Source organism: Mustela erminea, chromosome 6 (genome assembly GCF_009829155.1).
Source record: "Mustela erminea isolate mMusErm1 chromosome 6, mMusErm1.Pri, whole genome shotgun sequence".
Lineage (NCBI taxonomy): Eukaryota > Metazoa > Chordata > Mammalia > Carnivora > Mustelidae > Mustela > Mustela erminea.
In genome coordinates, this window is record NC_045619.1 from 24,081,750 (window position 1) to 24,100,654 (window position 18,905).

Below are 18,905 nucleotides of genomic sequence, written 5' to 3' on the forward strand. Positions count from 1 at the left end.
AGCCTCTGCCTTCAGCTTAGGTCATGATCCCAGGGTCCTGGGATTGAGCCCCACATCTGGCTCTCTGCTCTGCGGGGAGCCTGCTTCCTCCTCTCTCTTTGCCTGCCTCTCTGCCTACTTGTGATCTCTGTCTGTCCAATAAATAAATAAATAAAATCTTAAAAAAAAATCTGGGTAGAGGCTATACTGGATTAACAGCATAGCTCTAGGCTATTAAAGTGGACCAGAATGGCTTTCTCACACTAAAGAAATTAAATATGTGGGAAAGGATAGCCTTTTCCTCCAGGGGCATTGTTTGGCCTCAGAGAGTCAGAGAAAGCTATTGAAGTTAGATTTTTGCACCTGGTTATACAGGCAATGTTACTAGAAGAAGAAATTAAGTATAGAAGAAAGTATAAATAAGTTTTGGTCTATTCATACAGTGGAATACTATGCAGTAAAAATGAACAATAAACAATCACTTACAACAACAAGGATGACTCCTACAAACAATATCAATTGAAAGAAGATACTGAAATTATACAGAGATCTCCCTTGACTTACAAATAGAAAATACTGTTAATTAAAAATGCATTTAATACACCTAATCTACTGAACATCATAGCCTAGTGTTGCCTATCTGAAATATGCTCAAAACACTTACATTAGCCTACAGTAGGACTAAGGTCCCTAACACAATAACTATCTCTTATTATTTATTGAATACTGTGCTGAAAGTGAAAACCAGAATAGCTGTGTGTCTGTCATCCACCCTCATGATCACGTAGCTGATTGGGAGCTGTGGCTGCTGCTGCCCAACATCATGAGATAGTATCATACTGCATATGGCCAGCCAGGGAAAAGATCAAAGTTCACATTTTAAAGTATGGTTTCCAGTGAATGTGTATTGCTTTTCACCATTGTAAAACTGAAAAATCTTAGGTTGAATCAGCCTAAGACAGGGACCATCTATATTTCCTGTATCCAATTACATACAATATCAAAAAACAGGCAAAACTAACCCAATGAGTAAAAAGTCAAGACAGTGAGTACCCTTGGTAGGGTTCGTAACTGGAGAGGAACACAGGGGGAGCTACTGGGTGCTGGACATGTTCTATTTCTTGAACTGGATGTGTTTCATTTATGAAAACTCATTGAGCTATACACTAATAAAATTTTTTCATTATATATATCAATATAAAGTTTAAAAAAAAAAAAGTAAGATGCAAGGGCGCCTGGGTAGTTCACTTGCTTAAGCATCAGACTCTTAATTTTGGTTCAGGTCTTGATCTCAGGGTCATGAGATGGAGCTGCCAGTCAGGCTCTGTGCTCAGTGTGGAGTCTGCTTGTCCCTCTGCCTTTGTCCCTCCCCCAACTCATCCTCTGTCTCTTTCAAATGAATAAATGAATAAAATCTTTTAAAAAACAAACAAAAAGTAAGATACAAAGTAATGAATTTCTAAATACTTCTATTTTGGGGGATAAACATATATCACGTATCAAATGGCATTATAAAAAAGATATATCAAGTGCCTGGGTGGCACAATGGGTTAAGCCTTCAACTCTTTGTTTTGGCTGAAGTCATGATCTCAGGATCCTGAGATCACCAGCATTGGGCTCTGCACTCAACATCAGGGACATACAAATAAAAACCATAATCAGACACCACCTCACACCTGTCAGAATGACCAAAATAAACAACACTGAAACAACAGATGCTAGAAAGGAGGTGGAGAACTGCTCATGGGAATGTAGTCACTGTGGAAAACAGTATAGAGGTTCCTCAAAAAGTTAGAAATAGAGCTACCCAGCAATTACACTACTGGGTATATACCCAAAGCATACAAAATACTGATTCTAAGGGGCACATGCACCCTAATGTTTACAGCAGCACTATCAACAATACCCAAACTATGGAGAGAGCCCAAGGGTCTATCAACAGAGGAATGGATAAAGAAGATATGGTACATATACAAAGGAATATTACTTAGACACCAAAAAAAAAAAAGGAAATCTTGCCATTTGCAATGACATGGATGGAGTAGGGTGTATTATGCTGGGTGAAATAAGTCAATCAGAGAAAGACAAATACCATATGACTTCACTTATATATGGAATTTAAGAAACAAAACAAATGAACATAGGGGAAAGAAGAAAAAAAAAAAGGAGAGAGAGAGATAAACCATAAGAGACCCTCAGCTATGGAGAACAAACTAAGGGTCGATGGAGGGGAGGAGAGCAGGGGATGGGCTAAATGGGTAATGGGTATCAAGAAGCACAGTTGTGATGAATGTTGAGTGTTATCTGTAAGTGATGAATCACTAAATTCTAGTCCTGAAACCAATATTACACTATATGTTAACTAACCAGAATTTAAATAAAAACTTAAAATGAAAAAAAAAATTTTTTTTATTTAACTCTCCTACTATAATCATTATATTTGCTATCAAATACCTTTCTTTTGAAAATTAAATACCTGTCACAAATATTTAATAAACCCAGAAGAAATAAAAAACATTAAACAGTAGAACTTCTCAAGTCCCTTACTGTGGTTTCACTTTTCTGAACAAAACTTAATAAATGCTCTATCATTGTGGTTTTCAAACTTTTTTTAGAATTAGTAAAGCCAAATTTTCAAATGAAATTCTATTTCAGCATTGTATATAAACCTAATAAAAACAGGTTAGGGTGTTACTACCCAAAGCTGAGCTCCTGAGGGAACTTCGGCAAAGCCCTGGGGATCCCTGGAATTCAGTTTTTTGTTTTTTGTTTTTTGTTTTTTATTTCCAGCATAACAGTATTCATTATTTTTGCACCACACCCCGTGCTCCATGCAATCCGTGCCCTCTATAATACCCACCACCTGGTACCCCAACCTCCCACCCCCCGTCCCTTCAAAACCCTCAGATTGTTTTTCAGAGTCCATAGTCTCTCATGGTTCACCTCCCCTTCCAATTTCCCCCAACTCCCTTCTCCACTCTAAGTCCCCATGTCCTCCATGCTATTTGTTATGCTCCACAAATAAGTGAAACCATATGATAATTGACTCTCTCTGCTTGACTTATTTCACTCAGCATAATCTCTTCCAGTCCCGTCCATGTTGCTACAAAAGTTGGGTATTCATCCTTTCTGATGGAGGCATAATACTCTATCCCCAGGGGTACACATTAACAGACATTTCTGCAAAGAAGACATCCTGGAATTCAGTTTTAACACCAGCGATGTTCTAGTTACTTAGACATTCATACCCACAAATCATCATCTCTACTGGCCATTGAGTGCAAAGTGAATCCAAATAATAACCAAGCACTGTACTCATGGACTGGAAAGCAGTATTTCATTAAGAATATTAACTCTAACTGAAATGACTGCCTCACTTCCTTCATTATTTTTTTTTAATTTTATTTATTTATTTGAGAGAAAGAGACAAAGAATGAGAGAGAGAGAGCATGAGAGAAGAGAGGTCAGCAGGAGAAATGGTCTCCCTGGCGAGCAGAGAGCCCAGTGTGGGACTCTATCCCAGGACTCCGGGACCATGACCTGAGCTAAGGCAGTCGCCCAAGCAACTAAGCCACCCAGGTGACCTCATTTCCTTCATTATTAGAAATATAGCTAGCCTAGGAATTTTCCAAAAAGGAACAAAATGGATTATTATCAAAACAGACTTAAAATCAGAAGTCAGATTATGACTCAACCCCTTATTTAATGATTAAACAATATAGAATTTTGGCAAGGTGCAATTCCTGTGATATTTTAAATCTGGCTTTAAATTAGGTACAATAACCTCCTTCAACACTATTACAAAGTATCCAAAAAAGCAATTTCACCTGGGGAGAGTCACAGACACAAGAGTATAAGGTTGCTGCCAAATGGAAAATGTCTTCTGAATACCCAGAAGTCTTCACACAAGAATCTAATTCATAAAATAGAGAAAAAAATGAAACAAAAAAATTACAAAATTTCAAATAGAAAAGGCATAGAAATACTGAAATTCTACAAAATGATATAAATGGTATCTGGGCAAATATTTCATGTCACTAAGATATTTCTATATGAAAACTAATCTAAGTGGGCTCTAATGCAATTAAAAGAAACTATTATCATTAGTCTGCGATCTATATACCAACTACATTCAAAATAGAATTGAAAAGGCTTAAAATATTAAAACACATGTAAAATATGGCAGTTGAAATAAAATAACAAAAATATCTATTTAAAAACCACTAGGAAAAATATATATCACTGTTTCTGATAATTGAATTGTCTTGAAATGCCTTAAGAACATTATAAAACATTTAAAAAAACCCACAGGATTAAGTTATTCTTGCCAGTCTAAATATAGAGGGTGCAGATTTTAGTTATATACACAATAACTTTTAAGACTTAAAATGTTGGAATGAAAAACTGCTCCTACTGAAAAAAGATGGGAGACCACCAAATCTTGCCTTGCCAAAGTGAACTGATATGGCTTTTGATTTACTGCCCTGCCTGCTGATTTCTCATTTACCAACAGGGTAGCAGCTAAATGGAGCCTTCTTCATCTACTCAGAATCATTACATAGAATAAAACCCAACATCCTTACAAGGTCTAGAAGCCTGCAGGATCTGGCAACCAGCTATTTCTCTGCCTGCATTTCCTACCACATTCTCAAATTCCACCAGCACCAACAGTACACTCCAGACACATGTGACTCCTTGCCATTCCTTCAACAACCAAGCACACTTCTGCCTCAGGGCCTTTGCACTTCCTGTTTCCTCTGCCTTGAATATTCTTTCTCACTTCGCCTAGAGAGTATATTTTATCAGACAAAATTTTAAGTTTCCAAAAAGGTAAATAAATACTCACCGTGAAAAATAATTTTCTTAACATAAATTTGAGCTGACTGTCCTTCTTTACAGTTTTCCATGGGAAAGACCAAACCTTTGTTTCTCTTTATGTTGATTAAGGGTTCTATTGCAACAAGAAGAATTAAATCTTTTTCTGCTTTCTTGGACTCTGGATCATCCTGCCTCTAAAAGAAGTTTATCCCATAAGTTAATTAATAATTCAAAGGCATCTTAACAAAATAAAAACAAATCATTGGTTTTGTATATGTTACCTGGAGAAAATCAATAAGTTGCCCAGCTAAAGAGTCAAATAAACTCCATTCCTCATAAGTAAAAGCCAATTTTACAAATTTCACAGCAGCATCTATAGAAATAACATTTTTCCCTTTTACAGTAAGTTGCAAAAGAGATGTTTGTGGAAAATCAAGCATTCCATCTGCACCAGTATTTGACACTAGAAAAGGAAAGAGAGAGGTTTGAATGTCATTCATGGAAAGACATATTTACTGAATATTAACTAACAGATACTTCTAGGCACAAGGGAAATAAGGGAATAGAAGCAAATACAATCCCTGCCTTCACAGAGCTTATACTCTAATGGAGAAATGAGAAATCTTGGCAGGGAAATACAGGGCGTTATGGGGACAAATAAGAAGGGCATCAAACATGGGTTTATGGTGGGAGAGTGGTCAAGGATGTCCAGCCAAAGAAACATGGTATCTCAAACACAGAGAATTAGCAAGAGTTAACTAGTCAAGTAGGCAGCTAGATATTACAAATTGAAAGCTCAGGAAACAGATCTATAATAGGGATGCAGCTTTAGAGTCATCATTACATATCCATAGTAAACAACAGAAGCAGCCATGGGCAATGTACAGCTGTCTAGGATAGGAGAATTACGACCCCCAACATGTAAGAGAAGGGCAGAGAGAGAAAAGGCTGCAGAGAAGAGTGCTTTTCTAAACTCCTTTCTAAGAGTATTCAATAGTAACAAATATTAGAGTATAAGGGAAGAAAAGCACTGAGAAGAGACCTCTGGATTGAACAAAAAGGAAGTTGTCCATGACATTCTCCTCAGAGGGCTGAGGACAGAGGGCTGTAGACTGTATAAGTAAGAAGGAAAGAATCTAGAACAGTGGAAATGGAAAATTCCTGACTATAAAAAGAGAAAGAAATACAGGGAGGAAGCTGAAAGAGGACATGGGAGAAAGGGGCAGTTTGGAAATGTTAGGCTAAAAGACTTCAAAAGAAGAGAAGGAACACTCTTTCCATTTTAATGAGAGACAGCGGAAAGGATGGGTATAAGTGAAGGTAAGTTTTCAAGTGTGGAAGAAGGAAATCTCATCTGAGATCATTTTCTTCATGGAGAGGATAAGCCCAAGCTGTGGCAGAGAAATTCCTTGCCTACAGATCAGCATGCACATGTGAGGATGCACACACACAGTGACACAGACAGACACACACACCCCCGAAACTCACTTAAAAGTACACATGCTAAGGTCTAGGCTTTCACCTCCCTTTCCAGGGAGATACTGTGGACAAGTCAGCTGACTGCTCCAGAGCAACAGAAGGTAAGCTCATGAAAAAATAAAGTTAAAAACACAAACACTTTGAAACAAAGACCACTAATGAAAACATCTTTTACCAAGGGAAGCAGAAAAATAGGAAAGCTTAATAAGTATCCTCTCAAGGAAATAAGAGAAGATTTTAAAATCATGAAGCAAGAATAAATTTTTGTGAAAAAGAATCAAATTGAGATTAGGTATAAATTATTTTATTGTTGAAACAAAGAATTCAATAGATGAATGGAACAGAATAGCAAGAACCAAAGAACAAATTAGTAACCTAGAAAGTTGGATCGAGAAACCTTCCCAGAAGGCAACAGAAAGGAATAAAGAGATTAAAATAATAAAATAGGGATGTTTGGGTGGCTCAGTCGGTTAAGCATCTACCTTCAGCTCAGGTCATGGTCCCAGGGTCCTAGGATCGAGTCCCACATCAGGCTCCCTGCTCAGCGGGGAGCCTGCTTCTCCTTCTGCCTGCTGCTCCCCCTGTTTGTGCACTCTCACTCTCTCTCACTCTAACAAATAAAATGAATAAAATCTTAAATAAATAGATAAATAAGTAAATAGCTAAATGAATAAATAAGATACAGAGTGGATGTTTTAACATCTGTCTTTTAAGGCCCTCAGAGAATTATTTTTTAAGATTTTATTTATTTGAGAGAGAGAGCAAAAGAGCACAAGCAGGGGTATGGCAGAGAGAGAGGGAGAAGCATGCTCCCCACTGAGCAGGGAAACTGATGTGGGGTTCCATCCAAGATCATGACCTGAGCTGAAGGCAGATACTTAACTGACTGAGCCACTCAGGCGCCTCAGAGAATGTTTTTAAATATTTATTTAGTTTGTTTGTTCGTTTGTTTATGAGAGAAGGGGGGGATGGGCAGAGGGAGAGAATCTTCAAGCAGACTCCCTGCTGAATGCAGAGCCAGACACAGGGCTCCATCTCATGACCCATGAGATCCTGAGCCAAAACCCAGAGTCAGATGCCTAACTAACTGACTGAGCCACCTTGGTGCCCTGAGAATTTTGAAAAAGTAAACATAAGGGGAAGGAACAAAGAAGTAACATAAAAAATGAAAGAAAGATGTAAGACCTCAAAGTACCTCCTGTATTACCAAACCTCCTCTAGACCAAGTATAACAACATGTAAGAACATCATAGAAAAAGACATTGTAAAAGCTAAAACTGTAAAACAATAAGGTTTAAACCTTGAGAGACTTCTCAACACCATATATAAGACTACAGAGAAGTGTCTTCAAAATTCTAATAGAAACTAACTTCTAAGCAAAATATTATATCTAGCTAAATTATTTCAAAGATCTTATAGTTTGTTTTTGGGCAAAAAGAAATGAATTTAGATAGAAGTGGTGAAAAATGGGAAAGATGAAGGAAAAAGCTTAATAGTGTATGCACTGTCTTAAAAAACAATGACCAGAACTGGTATCTAGAACATACAACAAAGAACTCTCAAAATTCAATAGCAAAAACAAGCTATCCAATTAGAAAATGGGCAAAAGACACTGAAGAGAAAGAGAATATGAAGGTGGCAAATAAATACATGAAAAGAAGTTCAGCATCATTATCCATTAGGGAAAAGCCACAATGACTTATCACTAGATACCTCTCAGAATGACGAAAAGAAATTGTGAGAACATCAAATATTGTCGAGGATATTATAAAACTGGATCATTCATACATCGTGAGTAGGAATGTAAAATGGTACAGTCAACCTGGAAAACAATATGGCAGTTTTCCACAAAACAACATACACACTTACCCAGTAATTATGCTTTTGAGCATTTATCCCAGAGAAGTAAAAATGCATGTGCACACAAAGAACTGTACTCACATGTTCGTAACAGCTGTATCCTAAGAGCCAGAAACTGGAAAGAACTCAAATGTCCTTCAGTGGGTAAACAGTCAAACAAACAGTGACACACCCATACCCTGGACTACTACTCAGCAGTAAGAAGTGAACTATTTTAATGCACACAACTCGGATACATCTCAAAGTAATTATACTGAGTAAAAAAACACATGTATAGTCACTTCGTTTATGGCAAAAGGATACTTAGTCAATGAGGAAAGGAATAAACAGTGGAATAACGCTCTTTAATAAACAGTGCTGTGTCAGCTAGATGTTATATGGAAATAAATCTTGATCTCTACCTCATACCAACAAAAACAAACTTGAGATCTAATGTGAGAGGGAAAATAATAAAGCTTCTAGAAGAAAACATTGGAATATATCTTTATGACATTATAATACAGAGATTTCTCAAATATGACACAAAAGTGGTTAACTATAAAGGCTATACTGATAGACTAGACTACATTAAAATTAAGAATTCCTATTCCTTAACAGATATAATTAAGAGAATGAACAGGAAAGCCACCAAGTGGGAAAAGGTATTTGCAATACATATATTCAACAAAGAACTTATATCCAGAATCTATAAAGTATTCCGACAAACCAATAAGAAAAATGCAAATAGCCCAATAGAAAAATTGACAAAAGATGGTTCACAAACTGGCCCCCAACCACAGAGGGCAAAGAGAGACTGAAAATGAGGCAGACCACTCCAGATTGTAAGTTGTAGTTTTAATAAAGCAAAGGAGGGGCACCTGGGTGGCTCAGTGGGTTAAAGTCTCTGCCTTCAGCTCAGGTCATGATCCCAGGGTCCTGGGATTGAGCCCCACATGGGGCTCTCTGCTCAGCAGGGAGCATGCTTCCCTTCCTCTCTCTCTCTCTCTGCCTGCCTCTCTTCTACAGAAGATTTAACTGGGTTCAGTCATGTATACCATCCACCTGGTCTCAACAACACCTTACTCTCACAAGGCTACATCCTTGAAACCACTGCTAGTATAAAAATAGTAGGTAGGACATACACACCAAAGACTGGGTGGGGTGGAAGATGGGGAGTATAAGGAGCCTTCAAATGCCTGGGTCCAGCTCAAGAACTAACTGGTGGTCATATCATCTTGATGACCTCCTCCAACGAAGCTGAACAGGTACTTTGAAGAATAGGATATCCAAATGGTGAAGAAATGTATGAAAAAGTACCCAACTTCATTAGTTGAAGTTCATCAGAGAAATTTACATTAAATCCATAATACTACTGAATTTACTGAATTCACACCAGAATGGACAAATGAAAAGACAAATCTTACATCTAAGTGTCCAAATTTAGAGCAATTAGAACTCTCATAAAATGTTGCTGGTGATATAAACTGGTTAAAAAAGAAATCATTCTGGAAAACAGTATCTGCTACAGCAAAATACACACATACCCTATGCTGTATCAATTCCACATCAACAGAAATGCAAAGCAGATGATGTTTACCACTTCTCTTCCAGCAATTTACAAAACCAGTTGACCAAAAAATATCAGTAGGAATAGAGAAGATTTAACTATGTGATTCACAAACTTTACCTAATGAACTTATACATAAAGCGAAGTACCCAACAATGAAAGAATATATAGTCTTTTCAAGTACGTACAGACTATTTACCAACACTGGCAAGTTAGGCCATAAACCACAACTTAACAATTTCAACAGCTTCAAAGAATATCAAATTGAATATATATTCTGACCACAATATAAGTATGCTAGAGATCAATACAGAAAGACAATTAGCGTATCTCCATGTTTTTTGACTTGTGACTCAGATATCAAAGAAAAAAACACAACGGGAATTTGAAAATATTCTTAAATAAATGATAAGGAAGATATGATGAATCAAAATTTCAGGGATATAGCTACAGTTGCGTTTAGAGAGAAATGCATATGTTAAGTAAGGATAAATCCTGAAAAATCAATGATCTAAGCTTCCAAGTCAATAACTTTAAAAATCAGCAAAGTAAATCCAAGAGAGTAGGATAAGAGAAATAATAAAGAGCAAAAACTAATAATATACAATAGAGAGGATAAACACAAACACTGCTCATGGAAAAAGACTAATGAAACTGGGAGACTCCTGATGAAACTGATGAGAGAAAAAGGCAAGCTGACCACTATTAGGGATGAAAAAGAGGAGCCCAGATACCTACAGATCTTATTAACATTAAGAAGGGGCACCTGGGTGGCTCAGTGGGTTAAGCCGCTGCCTTTGGCTCAGGTCATGATCTCAGGGTCCTGGGATCGAGTCCCACATTGGGCTCTCTGCTCAGCAGGGAGCCTGCTTCCCTCTCTCTCTCTCTCTGCCTGCCTCTCTGTCTACTTGTGATCTCTCTCTGTCAAATAAATAAAGAGAATCTTTTTAAAAAAAAGATTATAATGAAATATTTTAAACAATTTTATGTTTTAAATAAAATCTTTAAAAAATTTTATGAAAATTTGAAAATATTGGATCAAAAATCAAATTTTTTTCATCCTATTTAACAAACTAATAGAAGATATTTTTAATGAAAAGAAAGCCTAAATCATTTTATATGTACGGGAAATTTTTAATTAATAGTTAAAAACCTTTCCACAAAGAAAATTCCAACTCCAAATGCCATCACCAGTAAATTCAATCAAACATGTAAGAAATAACAACAGTCTGACACAAAATCTTTCAGATAAGAGAGAAAGAGAGTGTATGTACTTCTCAACTCTTTATATGAGCTCAATATGTCCTTGAAAGCAAAACCTAAAAAGGCACTACAAGAAAGGAAAATCTGTCTCATGAACAGAAGCAAAATAAGAAACATTAGCAAACAAAATCAAATTATATATCAAAAGGATAATGCTTACCTCCACATTAGATTTATTCCAAAAATATAGTGGTTAACAATGAGATAAGCAATCAATGTAGTTTGTCACATTAACAGAAATAAACTAGAAATCCATTCAATCAACTCAATAAAGCCAGAAAAGGCTTTTGATGAAATTCAACAACTATTCATAATTAAAAACAAACAAAACTCAGCAAACCAAGAATAATAGCAACTTCCTTAATCTGGACAAAAAGTTATCTTAAAAAACCCTTCAGCAAACATCAAAATTAATGGTAAAATGTCAAAAGCTTTCTATGTGAGATCATAAATGAGACAAGAATATCCACTATCACCACTTCCATTTCATGTTTTATTGGAGATCTTATCCAATGCAATAAGCCAAGAATTGCAAGAAAGAAGAAATTAAAAGATTAAGAACTAGAAAGAGAGAAATACAATAGTCATTATTCACAGGTAATGATTATACACCTAAGCAAATCCAAAAGAAAATCTCATAAATTATTTAAATTATTAGTTGTGTTTAATAAGATTCCTCAATTTAAGATTTAAAAAACTGGAGGGGCTGCCTGGATGGCTCAGTGGGTTAAGCCTCTACCTTCAGCTCAGGTCATGATCTCAGGGTCCTGGGATCGAGTCCCGAATTGGGCTCTCTGCTAGGCAGGGAGCCTGCTTCCTCCTCTCTCTCTCTCTCTCTTTCACTTTGCTTGCCTCTCTGCCTCCTTGTGATATCTCTCTGTCAAATAAATAAAATCTTAAAAAAAGAAAACAACTGGATATCATTTTCTTTTTTTTTTTTTAGATTTTATTTATTTATTTAACAGAGAGAGAACGATCACAAGTAGGCAGAGAGGCAGACAGAGAGAGAGAGGGAAGCAGGCTCCCTGCTGAGCAGAGAGCCCGATGCAGGGTTCGATCCCAGGACCCCAAGATCATGACCTGAGCCGAAGAAAGAGGCTTAACCCACTGAGCCACCCAGGCGCCCCAGGTATCATTTTCTTATATGTCAAATACCATACTAAAATTTTTGTCTTTCATGTTATACCATAATATATTATTTTAACAAATTATTTACTTATTAAAAGTTCTTTTCCTGCCATAAACAGTTCTGAGACAACATCACGAACTTCTACTTCATCTGTAACAATAGATCCAGTTTGTAGTGTGCGCCTATTTGAGTCAGAAAGAGCTTCTAAGACGGCCAGAAACCGGGATGCAGTGCTATCCAACATCTCGTCCAACAGCCGCTCTGTGACAGTACGTGGCCATGGCAACTGGAATAAAAAAAAAAAAAACTACAGTCCACTTTTTTAGAGTTCTACAGTGTTTAGTATTATAAGCAAAGATAAGCAAGGAATACTTCATTAATGCTAAAAGAGAGAGTGGCTGGCCTGTCAATGAGATGGCTACTTTTATGGTGTTCATTTCCAAGGTGTTTCTCCAGACTCCATTGATGTCATGACCCCATTACATCAAAGACTGCTATTGCTTTATGTCCATGTTTCCAAGGCAGCAATAAAAGGCTGTTTGTTTATTTCTATCTTTTTATTAGGGCAACATCAATCTCCATATGCTTTGTGTTACCTTAATCACAGTCTTCAGGAACTGATATTCAAACTTCGGTTGCCTAGGAATTTCTCAGGAATGCTTTTTAGATTCACAGACCAAATCTTGAGATTCAGTGGGTCACTTTTCATAAGCACCACAGGAAATTCTAATGCAGAAGATCCTTAAACCCAAATTTGAAACAATATTTTACAGTATAAATAGCTAATCTTGTGGTAGTTAATGAAAGAAGAATTGACAGCTATACATTAATATGCTAATGGCTGTTAGAGCCCTGTATGAATTCCCAGCCACTTTGCGTTGTATCATCCCAGAATGACTTCCCCTCCTGCCTATGACTTGCCACTACACTATTCTTCAGACAAAAATCTGTTCTCTGTATTTATATTACCAGTAAATAAAAGAAGTAGCTCTGGTCAACTTTTCTAGACTCCATATCCAGTTAGAAGATACCTGTCATATTCCCCATGGTTCCCCTGTTCCTCTCCATCCTGGGGCAAAGTCAGAGAGACAGAAAAACATAAACAGGGTTAAAACTGCTTTGGAGTATTTTTCCCCAAACAACCAACTTCTCTACTCATTAGCTTCTATGACTTTTCAATCCATAGGTTAACTTATAGGTTAAAAACCTCAATAAACTTAAATTTCATGCCCTAGCCTCTCTTTACTAACAGACGTAAGGGTTTCTTCTAAGATTTTTACTGCAAGTTAAAACAGAGCTTTCTAAAATTATACTTGAAAGCATTATAAATTTTCTAATAATTAGACATATTCAAAACGAACTTATAAAAACCAAAGATTAGACTTAAATTGCTTTTAGAAATACCATAGAAGAACTAACAAAAAGTGAGGCAGAATATTTATCAAAGCTGTAGATGAATACCAAGTAAAAGATTTTAAAACATAAATATTTAAAATATCTATAAAAAAGATTTAAGGCAACAAAAAAACAATGGGTTGCCAAGCATGACAAGCAAAATATTAATGTCTATAAAAATGATGAGCCCAGGGATGCCTGAGTGGCTCGGTGAGTTAAAGCCTCTTCCTTAGGCTCAGGCCATGATCCCAGGGTCCTGGAATCTAGCCCCGCATCAGGCTCTCTGCTCAGCAGGGAGTCTGCTTCCCCTTCTCTCTTTGCCTGCCTCTCTGGCTACTTGTGATTTCTATCTGTCAAATAAATACATAAAATCTTTTTTAAAAAAACGATGAGCTCATTCAAATATATTTTTTTCAAATATATTTTAAAAATTGAAATCACTAGTAGATAAGTGGTCAAAACTGTGGAAGGCAAAATTCACAGAAAAAGGAAATAATAAGAGTAAACACAAATATAAGGGAAAGTTGGATCAAAGAAATAGTTAAAATGACAAGCCATTTATAAAAACTGAATTATTCAAAAAGTAGAGAGGGATGCCTGGGTGGCTCAGTCAGTTAAACATGTGACTCTTGATTTAGACTGAGGTCATGATCTCGGGGTTGCCAGATCAAGCCCCAAGTCAGGCTCTGCACTCAGCGCAGACTCTATCCTAGATTCTCTCTCTCCCTCTTTCTCTGCTCTTCCCGCTGCTCTTTCTTTCTCTCTTTCTCTCTCTCTGTCTCTCTCAAGTAAATAGATAGACAGATAGATAATCTTTTTAAAAAAAATAGCAAAACGGTAACAACTTGTAGTGGATTGGTACATGCAGGCTGTACTCTGCATAGCTATTTCAGAAATCAATTTGGGAATATATGTCAAGAGAAATAAAAGTGACTGTATCCTTTGATTCAAATCCTGCATCTTTAATTTTGTCCACAGGAAATTTAAAAAATAGTATATTGAAGCTGTTGATTACTTCAATATTTAGAATAACAAAGAACTGGAAACCACTAAAATTTTAAATAGTAATAAAAATATTTGACAAGTTATGGTACAAATACTGCATAGAGTATGCTAGACCATCTTGAAAAACATCAGGATGGATGAGAAGCTAAATGACATGATCCAGATAGTCTGTTCCACTTCTAAACAGACATGGCATCTATGACATCTACTCCATGAGATGTATTATGTTAATTGAGATGTATTATGCTATTATGTTAATATATTATGTTAATCCCAATATAATATACCTAGCCCAGTCAAGCTTAATTTCTCACTATCCCCCAATGAACTTTGTTTGCTCCTGCTTCTAAGCTATGATCATGCTCTGGTCCTGTACTTAGAATGTTTTATCCTCTCCTCCCTATACACTCAAATCCTGCTCATTATTCCAAGGACATTCAAAAAGACAGAACCATGACTGCTCCTGTATATTCTACCATACTTGTAACCACAGTAGGGATTTGATACATTCTGTTAAATGAATGAGTGAAAATAAATAATAGTAATAACTAATATTCCTGAGGACTTTCTACACACCACAAACATTCTAAGGGCTTTACATGTAATTCATTTAAACTCTACCATTATATCCTTTTTAATACTTATCACAAACTATAATTACTATACTTATTTATTATGTAATTCCTCCACTAAAGTTTATCCCTATCTATCTTGTTTATATAGCAGGTACTATAAAAATATTTATTGAATGAATCACTAAACAGTCAATCATTATTAGTATGGATTAGTAGTCCTTTAAAGGAATCCTTTGAAAGTCAAAATGATAAACTGTCAGTTCACAATGGACTGCCAAATTCAGAAATGTTTTATAAAATAGATTTAATATTACAATTACTTTCTATTTTAGACACATAAAATTATTTCATACATATAAAGCAGAACATTCTGCAAAGTATGTCAAGGCAATATACTATGACTTTATAAAAAGGGTATGTTGACTATTCCCTATAGAAACTACCAACTAAACTAAAAGATATACCACCAGACCTTTCCATAAAATAATTACCTTAAAGAAAACCAGAAATAGATGTGTTTTTAATATAATGTTACTTGGAATTTGAAATGTTTTTCTTTGAAAATATACTTAATTTTTATAGAAGGATGATTATAAAGCATAATAATATGCTAATTAATGATAGTCTTCCAGTTTTGGACACTTAAATTTGGCTTTCTCAGAGAAAAAAAATTGCTAGTCAGAAAAAAAACCTACCCATTGCTTTCTTACAAATGCCAGAGGCTGTTACTACTCAACAATACCAGATGCGGGCAGTTCCACAGCTCATCCAAGAAATTGTCCATGATTGAGCAAGTCACTGCCCCCACTGACTATCCACCATTGGTCAGTAAGGGATATGATTTTAAAAGGATATATAAAATGTACCTCTGGGCTCAGCAGTCAACATGCCATAGTCACACTAAGTAGCAATAGAAAGCTACCATGCATGCCCAAAAAATTTTTATATTTAGATATTATGATCTATTTTAGAGAAAAGAAAAATAATTTTTCCTAAATGTAAGAAGAAATGAGTGAAGAAAGCAGCAGTTTTTGGAGTATTGAGAAAGCACTGGATGAGCGTCCTGGGGTCTAGTTTGCAGCATGGCCAGCAGTTGCCTTTGTCACCTTGAGGCCATAACTTAAGTACTCTGGGCTTTATTTTCCCATTTATAATAATAGGACAGGACTGAACCAGGACTGAAATTTCTTAAATTTCTTTCAGGTTTTAAAATTCTACTACCCTCCTATCCAAAACTTCTCAGCTTCCCCTTCACTTTCATTTTCAGGCCCTACCAAGAAGTTCACAAAAGAAATTTACAGCCATCTAGAATAGTCAGGGACGGCTTTTAAGAAAAAATGAATTGGGCCTTAAGGGATACTGAGATTCAGAAGGTCAAGGACAAGATAGTGGGAGAAGGGGAAGGCAGGGGGAGAAAGGGCAGAGAACCCCAGAAGGTATAACTATACCCCAGACTTCCTCCCTGACAGCCCTTAGTGCTGCTGACCAAGCACAGTTGTGGCAAGGAGAGCCATATGATGAGTTTTGACATGTGAGAAAAGACCACTGTCCCTTCCATGCTGGGCATTATGGCCTGCACAAGATTCTCCAGAGCTTTCTCAAATCCCCTATGGCAGAACAATGCCAACTTTCAAAATGAGGGCTTCTGCTCAATCTGACCCTTAATCTGGCAGTCATGAGTAAAGCCCCCTATGAACTATCATAACCATGATGCTAGCGAGAAATAAAATTTATTTTAAGCCACTGAGATATGGGGGTTGTTTTTGCTACAGTGCAGCCTAGTTCCTAAACACTCCCAAGGGTAAAGTCTGAAGCTAAGGAGAGGTGTCTCCACCTTCTCTCCAACCTCAAAGCCCACTAAGCTAACACCATCCAGTCAAAGACAAAGGCCTCCATGGCTCCACTCAAGTCCACATCTGAACCCTTCCCAGGCTCTTCTTCTGCATCTTGCCCTTTAAAGTTACAAAACTGGGATTGTGGGAAGGTACAAATGGAGTGAGGCTGTGTCCACAGTGGGAAGGCATTCCTCTATTTGCCACTGGTGCAGAGAACAGGGGGTAGGATTTAATACTGAGTAACCAAGCTTCAAAGATGGGAGGTATAACACAAATATCCTGCAAAAAGAACCTGAACAAGAGAAAATACTCTTAGACTTACGGTTTGAGCTTCCCTCAGGTTAACTCTTATCTTTGGTCTAAAGACACTTTTGCTTTTTCTTCTAGATTCAAATACTCCCCTTTTGAAGATCATCACTGCCATCTGTCTCAAAAAAAAGAATTATATATGAGGCACCAATGGGATGCACTTCTCAAGCACTAATACTAAGTTCTTAATCAACTATATAGTGCAGTAAATTTCTTTCATTTCATGAAATTTTTATACCTTTATTGTGGCCTCTCTATAATGTCTTCTGGATTCTTCCTGTGATTGTGAGGAACTCATTAATTCCAGTTGCCTTAACTCATCAATTTTAGCTAAAGCACGCCGAGCAAATGCCTGTATGCAATTAAAATAAATTTAATTCATAATAAATGAGAGTATAGTGATTAAAAATGTAACAAGACAGCAGGTTTTATTCTCCCAGATATTTGATTTAATTGGTAAATTAAACTCTAGGTTGATGCTATCTCCTTATAACACTATAAATATCCCACCGATCATTTCCTACAAGCGTCCCAATATTCTGCAGGTCTAAAGTTAATAAGCTGTCAGATATGTTAACTTTACAAATCAAGAAAATGCCAGAATTCTGTATTTCTTTTAAGAAAAGCCAAATTCTGTAGCTTCATATAGATGATCACTTCTCTGGTATCGCATACACACACCCCTCTCTGAAATACTAACCTTCTTACTAAAGCATCCTGTACTATCTAGTCAACTGTTCACTTTGTCCACTAAATCGTGAGGTCCTCATATGGTCTTATTTATTTTTGTATCTCTAGTACCCAGCATCTAGGAAGTATCTACTAATATGCGAGGAAAGGAAGGAAGAAAGGAAGGACGGAAGGAAAGGAGAAAGAAAGGAAAGGACGGAGATCTGCTTGTTTAATCAGATCTCCATTATTATGATTCTCTACAGTTCAATTTATGTCATCTGTTTTACCATTTCTTTGAAATGTTTCATCTACAACTTATAATTTTTCATGAAGATCCTTTTAGACATAATAACATATATGAAGGGCTAAATTTTTCAACAAGGGAGGATTCCAATAGGAATCAAATAGTCCAAACTGTGTATATGTTCCATTCCCTGACAATTTTAACAGCTACAGAAACACACCACCACTAGTACATTGTAACTAACTATACATGCATGGTGAGTAGTTTCTAGAATGTGCTCTGGGCTAGAAAATGTACCCCCAAGGGCTGTATAAGGCTATTCAGGATGAGCCACAACAATCGAGCCATTCAGTGTAAGTTTAGACAGGAAACATTTAACGTAAAGAAGCAGCTAACCAGCCTGATGGCTGTGAACAGGATGTGAAAAGAAGATTTGTGCAAGTGTGAAGGCTCTGTCCTGCTCAAGATTTCCAGTCAAGAGGTTCAGTGAGGGTTGCAATCCACCCCCCACTGCACTCACCAGACCATACACTCTGGTGCAGGGATGTGCTGGCCTGAAGGAAGGGCTGCCTGCTTCTGATTCTCACCAAGCCCTCATCCAGTGACAAGCCAGGTACAATATACTGTAGAGAAGACACCTTTTTCTCACTGACACAGATTTACCATAAGGACTAATAGAAGCCCCTAAGTTATATTTCAAGTAATCAGTCTAAAAGATACACAGGAAAAGAAGAAAAACAAGAAATATCATATATCAAACAAACGGCAGCTGGAAGCAGAGAAAGACAAGACAAAT

At 36.7% G+C, this 18,905-nt stretch overlaps 1 protein-coding gene across 3 annotated transcripts in view; it reads right to left on the bottom strand.

Annotated features, from left to right (window-relative positions):
- Positions 1-18,905, bottom strand: part of CFAP54 (cilia and flagella associated protein 54) — a 325,575-nt gene that overhangs the window by 280,207 nt on the left and 26,463 nt on the right. For all 3 annotated transcript variants that reach the window (XM_032346701.1, XM_032346702.1, XM_032346700.1), the window contains exons 7-12: positions 17,432-17,545; positions 17,207-17,308; positions 12,162-12,360; positions 5,079-5,260; positions 4,826-4,991; positions 3,807-3,892 (exon numbers count right to left, since the gene is read on the bottom strand). In XM_032346701.1, coding sequence (XP_032202592.1) covers positions 3,807-3,892; positions 4,826-4,991; positions 5,079-5,260; positions 12,162-12,360; positions 17,207-17,308; positions 17,432-17,545 — 849 coding nt within the window. The remainder of the gene's footprint in view (positions 1-3,806; positions 3,893-4,825; positions 4,992-5,078; positions 5,261-12,161; positions 12,361-17,206; positions 17,309-17,431; positions 17,546-18,905) is intronic.